Genomic DNA, 14,398 nt, shown 5'->3' on the forward strand with positions numbered 1-14,398 from the left:
TCAAAGATGGATTAGAAACGGACACCTCCCCTCCAAACCCTTCCCGGTTCCCTAGAATGTAGTCTGCTAAAACTCAGGTTGAGGCATCCTGAAATATGCCTGAAAGAAACGCCTGCTGTTTCATCCCGGTTTTTAATCTGTGCTCTAGCTTGGCTCCTTTAAATCGGTGCTGAGAAGGAGGAAGGAAAAGGAGCTACGCAGAGCGGGATGGGCGCGGGTGTGAGCATCACCTGTTCTGAAAGGGGCATGCGCACTGTGAGGGCGCGGACGAGGAGGCGGGGCGCGGTGGGAGGGGCCGACGGCGCCTGGCTGGCACCACTCAGATCTGCTTCTGCCCGGCTTGGGGCGCTGAGGCGGCGTCGGGAGTTGCCTTCTGCAAAGGTTGCCTGGCGTTGTCCAACATGGAGGAGGCACTGGCCTCGGGCATCACCTGCAAGAGGGACTAATCTCCGCCTGGCGTTCAGGGCAGCGGTGCCGGAGTTCCCGAGCCCAGGGACTCCGCCTGCACGCCCTGAGCCAGACCCCTGCTCTGGTTGCTCCTCCGGCGGCGGGTTTCCCGGCGGGGACGCAGCCCAAGGAGGGAGCGCGGCGGCTCCAGGTTTCCTTAAGCCATGGGCAACGAGGCGAGCTTGGAAGGGGAAGGGCTCCCCGAAGGGCTGGCGGCGGCTGCAGCGGCAGCAGCCGGAGGAGGGGCTGGCGGGGCGGGGAGCCCCTTGCACACCGTGATCCCGGCCGGCATGGAAGCGGATCTGAGCCAACTGAGCGAAGAGGAGAGGAGACAGATCGCTGCTGTCATGTCAAGGGCGCAGGGGCTGCCCAAAGGAAGCGTTACCCCGGCCGCTGCGGAGCCGCCTTCCATGCACAGGCACGCACAGCATGATGTATATGTTCGGGCATATATGTACAGCTTCTCGTGCACATATGTGCCTGCCCATATGTGCCATCACAGCAGTACATATATGTCGCTTCCGTTCATTTTAGTCTTCCTAATGGGGTGGCTATAAAGAGACCATAAGCATTCTGTTGGGTAGAATAAAAATGATGCATTACAGAGTTTCTAGTGGGATAGTCAAGGGTTGCATTTTTGGAACTGTGATTTTAGGTTGTGATTTCTGGCCTTTTGGAACCTTTTCCCTCTAGGGTGGCGTGGAGAGACGCCCTCCAGTGTTTTACTAATCTGGAAGTCTTCCATTAATACAGAACGGACGTGTTAGGCAATGGATAGAGCTGGGTGTTTACCTGTCTCTGTTTAAACCTCCTCAGTCATTTTGGGGTCTTTTTCTCTTTGAATAATATCCAAATATTTCTGTAACGATACCTTTAATTCCCTTAGAGGTGATTTGTCTTTCCTTCACACCCCACCCGCAGAGGAGAACAGGAGCTGTTTAGGTAGAAGGCATAGAATGAATACACCTTTTATATTCAATGAGAAACCCTAAATTATGTTATGATGTTAAACAGATGATTTGGTCACAGCAGTGCAGGTGCTGTACATGTATTTATGAATTAGCATATACTGTTTTCTAAACCACTGCTGTTTTATGTGGAAAAGGATCTTACAGTTTATGGAAGAATGTGTGAATTTGTGTTATCTTAAAATTAGTTTCCAGTACATACTTTTAAACACAGAGCAAATAACATCTTGCATAGGAAATTAAGAGCTGATTTGTAATATTAATGTATGCGTTTCCCCCTCTAGCTCGCTATTTTCCTACATGCCAATAAACTGGTTGTTTTCTAATTAGAGTACTTAGAGGGTATAATCACTGTGCCTGCCCTGCCTTTATTCTGTAAACAAACCCTTTAACTTCCCACCCTTTCTTACAGAACAGTTCTCTGACCATGGTCCTGAAACCACTCCTGCTTTATGGTAACCTAACAATTTTCATTAAAGATACTGGAATTATGAAAAATCTTGATGTAGGTGTAGGCTTTTATCCTCTTCTTCACAAAATAAATGCACTTTAACTTAGGAGCTATAAGTATATACATATAATTTTGTCAAGTAACTAATACAGGATAACTGTAAAATGTTTTATGGATGATGACAATATTTTTCACATAAAATCTTAAATGCATAAACTATATCAGCTAAAAACCCATTTTCTTGAAGGGAAACCCAACACTACTGGTAAAAACTGGCTTTTTCATATTTAAATGTTTTTCTGTATTTTTAAAATTAGTGATGTACTGGGCTATTCCTTTGGCATTAAGTCTTTCTTATACATTCCCTTAAGAATACAGTTTATGATATGTACTGTTTTTTTCTACTAATTAAAACCTGACTTAGAAAAAAATTGAATGTTCATATAGTAGATTTTTTTTAGGTTAATAATGAGGTACAGTACTTCTATTAACCTTTTAAAAACGTATGCCAGCTCTGCTGCAGTTTTTCCTAAGAGCCACAAGCAACAGGTTTAGCATGCTGGTTACAGATACCAGGAAAAGTGAGAACTTTGATTTCTAAATTCCTTACTTCTATTTAGAGGGTGGCTAAAAAATAATACTTCAGCCTATGAAAGTATAGTGTTTTATGCATTATTTGTATCAGGTAACATAATTTTAAAGCTCTCTACTGATAGTTTTGTTACTGTAGAATTCTTAGCAATAGATTTTCTGAGTCTAAACAGTTAGTGACAAAAGCTTCATTCAAATATATAAACAATATGTGCATGATTTTGGCAAACTGTTTACATTTTACTGAAAGATTTCTATAAAAATCGCTAAGTTTGGAGAGTTATTCCCACGTGTGATAACCAAATAAATACTTGGCTTATGATTTAGATTTTTAGAAACATATTAATTCAAGTATATATAAGAAATTATATCCAAATCATTTCACATTTTAGAAGGTTACATGATGTGAATTAGACATGATGGGGTTTTACTCTTTTTTTTTTTTTTTTAAGAAATAAGGGTTCACAGCCCAAAGACCTTATCTGATTATTTTTAACTGACTCATAGCAAATTATATATATGATTCATAGTCATATATGCCTATGTTTCCTTGCCTCTAAATAAGACAATAATACTTATCTATCTTGTAGAGCCATTGTAAGGATCAATTAAAAATTGACAAGACCATTTCTGCTTGGATTTTAATTTGAAGTAAACTTATACATATAAAAAGTAGTAATATTGCTATCAGCAGTGAATGGCACTGGCAGTGATGGCTGCAGACAAGTTGTTGGTTAAACTATTCATTGTTGTGAGTTATTTTGATATATCTATATGTATATTCTTTTACATACAGAGAAGTCAGTGCAGCGTATTGGAAATCCTGCCCCTCATTGTCCCTACCGGGACTTAGGACTCCAGATCTCTATGACTAACTAGTTTTATAACCTTGAATTAATATCTTTGCCTCTTAAATCCTACTATCCTCTACAGTGTAAAAATGAATAGAGATTTCTAAAGTTGCTTATATTGCCATTATTATAAAATTTTATGACTCAACACTGTCAAGTGTCATTGCTTTTTGTGTTATATTTAAAAATCTTTTAGTATTCCAACTGCTTTTATAGTCTGACTCTTGAATGCATTTTTTTTCTTGTTTGTAGCTGAAACATTTTTTTCTGTTAATATGTGAAAGAAAAATTTGAATATGAGGATGCCAATAGTGAAATGAAAAAGAGAGGTTGTATAAAACTTGAAAAGTTAAAAGCTAGAAGTTAGAGCTTACAAATGAAATAGTCCTGGATTTTTTATTCATTGTTGATCCAGGGAAATGCAGTTTTATTACTTCTACTCATTCTGTTTATACCTGCAGATGTGTCATATAGAGGAACTTTCCTGAAAAATACTTCCGATTAGTAGAATAGTGACAATTCTGACTGAATTGATTATTTTCCTTAGCATTCCTTGAGGCCTCCACTACTGGGTAGACACCTCCACAACTGTTTGTCTTCCTAGAGCAGCAAACTAAAATGAAAATGAAATATTTCCATTTATATCTCAGAAGACCAGTAGAAAAAGTTAAAGTGAAAAGGATTCAATAAACAGTAATCAACAGGGAAATAAAAACCTGATATGTTCATTCATTTGTTCTTTTACATTCATTCATCATTATATTATTATTATAATATATTATTATTATTATATTATTCATTGATTGATTCATCAAACACTAATACTCATCAACTAGTTACGAGCTTTGATTCTGGTGATGCAAAGATGAGTAAAACACTTTCTCTCCCTTGGAGCTCATGATCTAGTACACAAGAAACAGATTGCATTTTAATCATTCTTGTTTTTAACACAACTATTATACCCAACAAAAATTCATCAAAAGACCATAGTTAGCTAAGGCATCTTTTTTTTTTTTTTTTGCTCAGTATTAAGCCTATATCTTCTCTTAATGATTATTTGTTTCTTACTTCCAGACATCCATATTTTATATTTATATTATTATAGCAACTAAAACTAAATTTAGTTTGTCTATCTGTATAGATGTTCTCTTACAGGGGGCTTCTATTACATAATACTATTTAATATATATAAGACACATATGCAGTTATAACTTTTAATGCAGGCGGCTTGCTTAACTTTTGGTGTTTATTGTTATCACAGATATTTGGTACTCAACATTTATATTTTGTTTTGTATAAATGAATTAAGTGAAGCAATATCACAGAAACAATGATTATGTTTAATAGTATTTTCAGGGCTTCCCTGCTGGCTCAGATGGTAAAGCGTCTGCCTATAATGCGGGAGACCTGGGTTTGATCCCTGGGTTGGGAAGATCCCCTGGAGTAGGAAATGGCAACCCACTCTGCATAGTATAGTTAAGAATAGATTTTTAAGTACTCTGTTTAGCTATGGATTTCTTCAATAAAATGCCTAAATAATTCTTTATAGGATAATCTCTTAAGTTTGTGCCCCACAAGGGATTGGTAAATTTTATTAAATGAATAAGTAATATTTCTAGAATAATGTGAAAATATAAACAGTGGAACTTTTAAAATATAATCGATTTTAGATTGTTTACCATGGCTCTTCAGCCAAACCTACTCCACTATTCTTGTCTGGAGAATTCCATGGACAGAGGAGCCTGGCAGGCTACAGTCCATGGGGTCACAAAGAGTTGGACGTGACTGAGCAGTTAACATTCTGCCTTTGTATGGAATGGAGCAAATGGATAATTTTGGTTCCTTTTTTAAGTACAGGCTTCAGAGACAAGTTTTTATAACTTTTTTACCTGGAGGAAATTTCCAGAACTAAGAGTTCTGTTTATTAATCTTTTATTAGAAAATAACTTTGTGGCATACGTTGCCATTTATAGTTTATTTTCTTCTGACTCGTTGCTATCTAGAAGTAATATGTCTGTGTCACTTCCTACCATGCCTTACTTTTTTTTTTGAACAGAGAAATTTTTATTACAGGGTCATGCAAAGAGATGGGTGGCTCATGCCTTAAGGACCCAAAAGTTACTAAAAGCTTTCCACAAAGCCCTTTTATAAGAAAGGTGAGGGAGGGACATGGTTAGTTGCTGCAGACTACTTGGTGTCAAATCCTTTGTTCTTGAAGTCAAGTCATGATCAGTCAATGATGTTCCTATAAATCACTACCAAATGAATGTTATTCTCTGTCATCCTGGTCGTAGCTAACAGAAGGCAGATCTCAGTTGTATGTCTTACATCTTGATCTATCCTCAGATTTCTGTGCCATTAGTTGAAATTAAAAAATGTAATTCATATTAAGTACCAGATGACCTGAAAAGAAAAAGTTATAGTCTGGTCTATTGGCAGGTAAATTTTTGACAAAACAAGTTAAAACCTATACAATGTTGTGATCATCTCGTATTTTAAGTGCTACTGAATCACTGTTTATCTCGTTTTCTTTTAATTAAAAAGAAATCTTTTTGAAAGTTAGAAGTTTACATATATCAAAATACAGCTTGATTTGTCCCATAATTCTGATGCAGCATGTTCTTATTACTTGCGACTTTATCAGTAAATAGCTTATTTGGAGACTAATATACTTGATAAAAGTATATATGAGAAAGAAGTATTTTAATTATTTAACCATCATTTAGAATTGATGTTTCCAATTTTTTTTAAAAAAAACCATCTTGTATATTTGTCTATGAGTTAAAAGAATTTTTGCAAATTACTTTTTAGTTTTTAAGTCATTGTCAATAATAATAGCTAATAATGGTAATAGTAAATGTTATAGAAGACATTAAGTAAGAGATCTTTATTTCTTTTCTTCCTCTGAGTAAAGTAACAGTACTTTTCAAAAGTGGGATGACAACCAGCTTGTTGCTCTTTGTATATCAAGCTGTGTCTCAGGATGCTTTAAACATCTTACTGTTACATTAAGGGACCTCAGATTAATAATGCAATTGGAAAAATAATTGAGTGATATAACACTATTTTTTCACAAGAAAGAAAGGTTTCTCAAAATTTTATAATTAAAGTAGGAATTCTTATTCTACAAATTTAATATGATAATATTTGATGGATATTACATTTTTGACAAAATAGGGTAAAATTGAGTAGATGATCAAGTTTCCAAAAACACCTAAAAACCTCCTTTACCAGATCGTTTGATGTCACATTGTGTGTCTTATGTAGCTAATGTAAATTCTAATATTAGAAAACAGTTGTTTTTAACAATGAATATTTTCACTTCTTGGTATGCTAGTGTTTGGGAGACTAACATTTTTTGACCATAACCTTTGCTTAAAAAGGATATATCCTGTGAACATGAATGTGTGAATGTACTGGAACATGTCTTTGCATGTTTTGTGAGTTAATATATTTGAACAGACTTTAAGTATGGCCAGATTCTATTCTTAACTATTAAGTGTAAATGTGAATTGTTTTTTGTTATAAGTAGTTTCTAACTAGATATTTTAATAGTTCATCACTTATAGTAGCAAGTATTGGATCTTTCCCCCTTCTCTTCACCTCCATGTTGAAAATCTGAACCCATGTAAAGAAAATAACAGACATTAAAAATCTTATGTTACTTACAGGATGATGTAAAAATGGATTTTAGTTATATTTATATGATCAAAATTTTGAAGATGTAAGAAAGTAACAGCTTTTTCATATAATTTTGAGTTGGTATAATTTCCATTATTTTTACTTCTGTTTGTTTCATTCTTCTAGGAAACAAGAGTTGGATAGTAGTCAACCTCCAAAGCAACCAGGAAAACCACCAGACCCTGGGCGTCCAATTCAGCCTGGTCTCAGTAAGAGTAGAACTACAGACACTCTGAGGTCAGAGCAGAAATTGCCTGGAAGAAGTCCTTCCACTATTAGCTTGAAAGAATCGAAATCCAGAACTGATTTTAAGGATGAGCACAAGTCTAGTGTGATGCCTGGCTTCCTCTCAGAGGTTAACCCTTTAAGTGCTGTCTCCTCTGTTGTAAATAAATTCAATCCTTTTGATTTGATATCAGACCCTGATGCCTCCCAGGAGGAAGCCTCCAAGAAACAAAAAATAGCTCAGAAGGAACAAGGAAAACCCGAGGGAGTCACAAAGCCTCCATCACAACAACAGTCTCCCAAGACAGTTCCTAAGCAGCCAGGACCTGTGAGGGCTCCGCTTCATCAGGAAGGTTCTCCAAAATCCGGATCCTCTCAGCCACCAGAAAAAAGTAAATCACAACCTCCAGAAACAGGAAAGCCAGCTCAGGGCTTCCCCCAGGCTCCTCAGACAGACCAGGCAAAATTGCCACTTCAGAGAGATGTATCTAGGCCTCAGACTAAACAGACAGACCCAGGAAGGGGTGAGTCAGCTAAACCCTCACTGCAGAGCCCCTCCAAGCCACCTATTCAGCAAGGAAGTCCTGGAAAATCTCCAGCCCAGCAGCCTGGACCTGAAAAACGTACCATACCACAGCCTGGGCCTGCAAAGCCTCTAGCTCAACAACTGGGAACAGCAAAGCCCCTGGCCCAAGCTCCAGGGGCAGCAAAATCCCTGGTTCACCAACCCGGGCCACAGTCTCCAGCTCAGCCGCCTGGGCCAGCAAAGCATCCTGCTCAGCAGGTTGGGACAACAAAGCCTCAGGCCCAGTTGTCCGGCCTAGGCAAGACGCCACCTCAACAGCCTGGCCCAACGAAACCCCCTCCTCAACAGCCGGGCCCAGTGAAGCCCCCTCCTCAACAGCTGGGCCCAGCGAAGCCCTCTCCTCAACAGCCTGGTCCAGCGAAGCCCCCTCCTCAACAGCCTGGTCCACCGAAACCCCCTCCTCAACAGCCTGGTCCAGCGAAGCCCCCTCCTCAACAGCCTGGTCCAGCGAAGCCCCCTCCTCAACAGCCTGGTCCAGCGAAGCCCCCTCCTCAACAGCCAGGCCCAACGAAACCCCTTCCTCAACCTCCAGGTTCAGCAAAGCCCCCTCCTCAACAGCCAGGCCCAACGAAGCCCCCTTCTCAACAGCCTGGTCCAGCGAAGCCCCCTCCTCAACAGCCAGGACCTGCAAAGCCCCCTCCTCAACAGCCAGGACCTGCAAAGCCCTCAGCTCAGCAATCTACAAAACCAGTAAGCCAAACAGGAGCTGGGAAACCTCTGCAGCCACCAACGTTTCCATCTGCAGCACAGACTCCAGTACACGGCCTCCCTAAAACCATCTGCCCTCTTTGCAATACCACTGAACTTCTGTTGCATGTTCCAGAAAAGGCCAATTTTAACACGTGCACTGAGTGTCAGACCACTGTTTGTAGCCTCTGTGGTTTTAATCCCAATCCTCATTTAACTGAGGTAAGTTCAGTTTTTTCATGATGTTCATGCTCTTAAAACATATCACCGTCTTCCACAAACAGTGGTTAGTTTATCACTGATATGATAGGATGGCATTCTTTTTCTATGGTTCTTTTCTTCTTTTCCTCCTCCTTTCCTACTTTCCTCTTTTTCTTCTCTGCCAAATGTAAATTTGAGTTTTTTCAACGTTTCCTTCAGTAATAATATTTCTCTAAAACATTACTATAATTTCTGATAAATTTGACACATAAAGGAAGTATGAATTGATTGAAAAATGAAGAGCATTTACTCATTGCATTCTGGGTATAAAGTCCACACGGGGTATAAAGTCCACACTATTATTATAGTACATTAATATACTACATTAACTTTTAAATTCATGCTCCTACCTACCTATCATATAATACTCTTGATACGATAGTTTTATATGGGATCCCGTTTATGCTTGGAGAAAAAGCAGACAAGGTTTTTAGATTCTAAATACAATTTTAATATAAAACAATACATTTTTTCAAACTACACATCCCCTGCCAGTGATTTTTGCCATAATCTATGAGAGCATGCTTTCCTCTTTAGTTAGAATCATTCATAAAAGTATAAATCACATCATAAAATGAAGTCATTAGAGCAGATTCAACACTGATTGGTGTTTACATAGAAAGATCACAGTTTGTAATTCCAGGTCTTTGGGTAAACGTTCCTGGCAGACTGAGTCATGAACGGGCCAGTTGTGACACAAATGAGTTTAAGATTGTTCAATCAGATTCAGGTTAGAAAAGTTATTCTCAGCAAGCTAGTTAATGTTAACTTAGCACTTAAAGACCCTGGATAAAGTAGCATTTTAATAGGTAGAGATTTGGGTACCTTTTCAGGGAAGGCACACAAAACATAAAACTGCAGAAGAACTTAGAAATTCTCTGGAGTTAAGAAATAATACAGTGAAGTTGATATAATAATACAAACTAAGTGAGAATAAGAGGGGTTAGGATCCAAAAGAAGATGTTTTTAAAAGAAATGCAGTAGTCCCTACCCAATGAGAAAGCACAGAAACCATTTAGTCCATCTGGAGAACAGCTGTTGGTGGGCTGTGTGTGCATGGTGTCTGTGAACAGCCCAAGAAGGGATGGAGGCAGCAGTCATTGAAGGATTGTGTGATTTAAATATCTCCAAGAGTGGAGACTCACGTACTGTCATTCTAACTGAAACCCCTTTTCTGCTAAAAACAACAGTGATGATTATTGGTAGCTGTTAAGTTCATTTGGATACTTACTGTGATGAAAGATGATAATGATGTCCATTTAAAGTATGTCAACCTGTGATTTTTTGCCAAAGTATTCTTTTTACCAGAAGTCATATTGAGTACTCTACCATTTTAGGTAAGGGATTCTTTAATGGTAAAATTGGAATTAACAAGAACATTTATGTTATGGAGGAGATCAGATTATAAATAGTTTGTTTATATATATATTTGTAGCTTTTTTTCATATCTTAAACTTTTCTGCATTCTTTTCTTATTTTTTAAAAAATTTTATTAAAGTATAGTTGATGTATAAAATTGTTACAGGTGTACAACATATCGATTTACAAGTTTAAAGGTTATATTCCATTTATAATTATAAAGTGTTTGCTGTATTCTCCATGGTGTACAATATATTCATATGACTGACTTCATGTATAATAGTTTTATACTTCTTAATCCTTTACCCCCAAGCTGCCCCTCCCCCTTTTCTTCTGCTCACTAGCAACCACTGGTTTGTTCTCTATATCCGTGTGTCTGCTTCTTTTTTGTTATAGTCACTAGTTGTATTTCTTAGATTCTGTGTATAAGTGATAATCATACAGTATTCATCTTTCTCTATCAGACTTATTTCACTTAATGTTCTCCAAGTCCATCCAGATGGTTGCAAATGGCAAAATTTCATTCTTTCTTCTAGCTGAGTAGTATTCCATTGTATATATGTGTGTGTGTATGTATTTATAAATTTTGATGAAGATGTGTTTCTGCCCATAGTATACCATCTTCTTAGGAATGTGTAGTAATAGTGACTTCAAACAGTAGATGGTCATTTTATAAAATATTAGTCATGACTTTGTGACAGTTTGTAAGACAGAAACATGTACTTGGACCTTCAAGCTAAATATATTATTTGAGTACCTACCAAGTGGAAGGTATTTTACTATATGTGTGGTAGGATATAAAGATAAGTAAAACATAATATTGATCTCTACATGATTCAGGTATACTAGGTTGGATAATACATGCACAAGGAAATATAACATGTAGTCAAATAATAAAAGCTGTGAAACACATGAGCAAACATTATGGACTATAGGGCAGGAAGTGACATTAGGGTAGGAAGTCACCCATTCCAGTGGGTGAGATTAAGGACAGATTTGTGTAGAAAATGGCATTTGTGCTAGGTATGTAACAATGGATATTACTTCAACAGGTAAAGGATGTGAAAGGGAGTTATGATTTGGTCTAAGACCTAGAGCCAGAATAATGCAAAGTGTATTTAGAAAATTGGCATGGCTCTAGGTTGGCTGAAGTGATGGGGAGGAAATGAGCAATGAGATTGGAGAGAAGTTGAATTCAGATTTTGGCATTCCACATCAGTAGCAGTGAGCATTCTGCTTTTTGAAACTTACCTTAATTAATGTAGTCATATTTCAAATCATTCATTAATTTTACAAATGTGTATCAAATGCCTAGTCGTGAAACACTGACACGTACTTTGATAGAATCAAGTATTTGTTAGATATGGTGTTTTCCTTCAATCAGAAAATAGAGGAAATAAAATTTGTAGATAAGAAAGGGGAAAAACAAATATATAAGAAAACTAATTTACTATAGGGCTTTACAGTTCACATAGTTCTTTCCTATTTATTTTATCAAAATTAAATTTCCAAGTAATTCTGTGGTTATATAGTCTGTTTTCTCTGTTATATTTTCTTAATTATAGAGAAAATTGGTTTTCAAGTGGTTATTATGGTTGCTTTACTTGTTAGGATCAACCTGATAGTAAATAACTAGAACCCAAATCTTCTGATTCCAAATCCATTTACTCATGGTAAGAAGAAAGAAAGGGCTGTGATATCAAATGAATCCACAGTTATCCATGACTATCTGTAACAGTATCATAACTTTCTTCATGGAAATACAAGTATTTGACCTGGGAATGTGAAGAATGATAACTTGGACATATTTGACAGAAGCTTGGAATGTGGGGGCAGGTAGAAGATCTCAGTGGCTTAAAAAAAGAAAGCATCCCCATTATTAATGAGATGAGTGTGGGCAAATCATTTACACTTTCTCTATCAGTAACACCATATGAACAATAGAAACAATATGTTCTCTGCTGAACACAGTGAATTGTTAGGATTAACTGAACATTTGTGTGAGAAGGTATTTTTCAATATATGAAGTTATTTTGAAGTTGTAATATTATCTGCCATGGATAATCTGATATTTTAAACAGAGTTGATTTTAAAAGTTTACCCTCAAATTATTTTCTACAGACACAATATTATAAATTGTTGGATTCTGTGATAGCAATCAAGAGCCATTTGATCTACAGTGTTAAAACATTTCATTTTAACTTTAATTTTCAAAAGGAAATGAAAAGAAGTAGCACTCCTCTCCTACCACAGAGTGATATAAAGAAGAAAACAAATAAAACATTTCTCAACCGGGAGTCAAATGCACTAAATCTATTACTCTCCTAGTAAAGCTGTCCTTAATTTGGACACTGACCCTCTGCCATCCTATTTTCTCGTATTCAATGGAGAAGCAGAACAGAAATAAATACAGAAAAAAACTCTGCTGATTACCCATTTTGAATGATGGAGACGTTCATTGTAAATGAGTGGTTTGGAGAGACTCACTTGACGTTTTAGCAATACCACCACATGAAGGATATAGAGGAACTAGTGAAAAACAAAACAAAACACCTGACCTCAAAGGAGAGCATCTACTCAGAAAATAAAAAGAACTTGTAAAATTCGTATGATTCATATTCCATCAATAATTAGCATATTCCAATTTCATTGTGCTGACTTGAAGATAAAAATGGACCCAGTTGATGTTTTGGAAAAGAGAGACCCAGAATTTTCCCATCAAATTATCTAGCTACTTAATTGAGGACGTACTATGTTTCAGGCACTTTCTGGACTGTCCTAGATATAAGAGTGAACAAAATAGCCAAAAAGTGTGTATTGGTCAGAGTGGCAAATAAAACGTATAGAGGGATGGATGGTAATAAGTATTACGGAGAAAAATGAAGTAGCAGAAGGTTATAACACAAACCAAGGGAAGGGGTTGGTGATGTATTGGCAAGGTCCCTTCATTCCCTGTCATTCGGGGATTAGCATGTGGGAGTTGATGGATGACTCAGGAATCTGGAATTTTTAGTGGTGACTAAAGGTCTAATTTATGTGTGTAATTCTAACTGAGGCTGAGGGTTTGAAGGGGGCTAAATAAGGAAAGGGTGGGAATGTACCCAGAAATGTTTAGAGTTCTGAGATCCCCTCTCTTTACTCTTCCCTGTGGGTTGTGGAGGCTGAGAGTAAGCATTTTATCTCCAGTACAGGGAGCTCTTTCTAAGCACCTTCCCATGGAATTGTAGACATTTTGAGGAGGTGGTTATCTGAAATTCTGAGGTTCCCTTGGGACTCTGAGAGCTCTGGGGCTCTAAGAGAAATATTTAAAAATTATGGAAATTATATCTAAGAGCTTATTATTTCTAAGAGTTCCAGCTTATTATTTCTAAGAAATTATATCGAAGAGTTTCAGAAAGAAAGAATCAAGGCTACGGAGTCAAGCTCTAGAAAAAAGGAAGTCTTCAGATTTTGATCCACCAGTAGTCAAGCATGATTAACAAAATGCCTGATAAATATATCCTGGTGAAATGATGTGATTTCCAAGGATAAGGAGAACATTTGAAAGACTTCTACAGAGAAAAAAAAAATATCATCTGCAAAAAGATGAAAAATAAAAAAAAAAAAGATGAAAAATCAGGCATCAGTATAATAGTCATTATCAATACAGATGACAGCAGAGAGGGAACAATTTCTTTACATTTCTAGAGATTGTGATATGATGAATTCTCTAAGTAAGCAATCGAGAGGGGGTATGCGAGCAGCTTAAGAATTTTTTCATATTTAAGAGTCCATAAAAATCCTTAGCAGTCCATGTAAGTATATTTATACTTCCCTCATAGCTCAGTTGGTAAATCATCTATCTCCAATACTGGAGACCCGGGTTCGATTCCTGGGTCGGGAAGATACCCTGGAGAAGGAAATGGCAATTCACTCCAGTGTTCTTGCCTGGAGAATCCCATAGACAGAGGAGCCTGGCGGGCTCCAGTCAGTGGGATCTCAAGAGTCAGACACGACCTAAAGACTAAACCACCACACACGTGTACACAGGTGCACACATGTATATATCACAGTCACTGTGATATCACAGTCACTTCTATTAAAATGGAAAATGAAGAGAGTGGGATGGAGTAGCTGACCCCAGAAATGAAGAAAACTAGAAAGACATTATCATTTTTTCGAAAATGTAATTGTATAATAGTAGTGGAATGTGAGATGATATTAGATGGTATTCAAATCAAAGTAAAATGCATTATTTAACTGTGTGTTAAAATATTTAACTAATATATCAATTATATTTTTTTGGACTTTG

At 37.2% G+C, this 14,398-nt stretch overlaps 1 protein-coding gene across 3 annotated transcripts in view; it reads left to right on the forward strand.

The window, feature by feature from the left end:
* The first annotated feature begins 256 nt into the window (after positions 1-256).
* Positions 257-14,398, forward strand: part of PCLO (piccolo presynaptic cytomatrix protein) — a 391,256-nt gene continuing 377,114 nt past the window's right edge. For all 3 annotated transcript variants that reach the window (XM_025291036.3, XM_044946575.2, XM_045166378.1), the window contains exons 1-2: positions 257-865; positions 7,116-8,709. In XM_025291036.3, the coding sequence (XP_025146821.3) occupies positions 612-865; positions 7,116-8,709 (1,848 nt within the window). In that variant the 5' untranslated portion in view covers positions 257-611. The remainder of the gene's footprint in view (positions 866-7,115; positions 8,710-14,398) is intronic.

Source organism: Bubalus bubalis, chromosome 8 (genome assembly GCF_019923935.1).
Source record: "Bubalus bubalis isolate 160015118507 breed Murrah chromosome 8, NDDB_SH_1, whole genome shotgun sequence".
NCBI classification, from domain to species: Eukaryota; Metazoa; Chordata; class Mammalia; order Artiodactyla; family Bovidae; genus Bubalus; species Bubalus bubalis.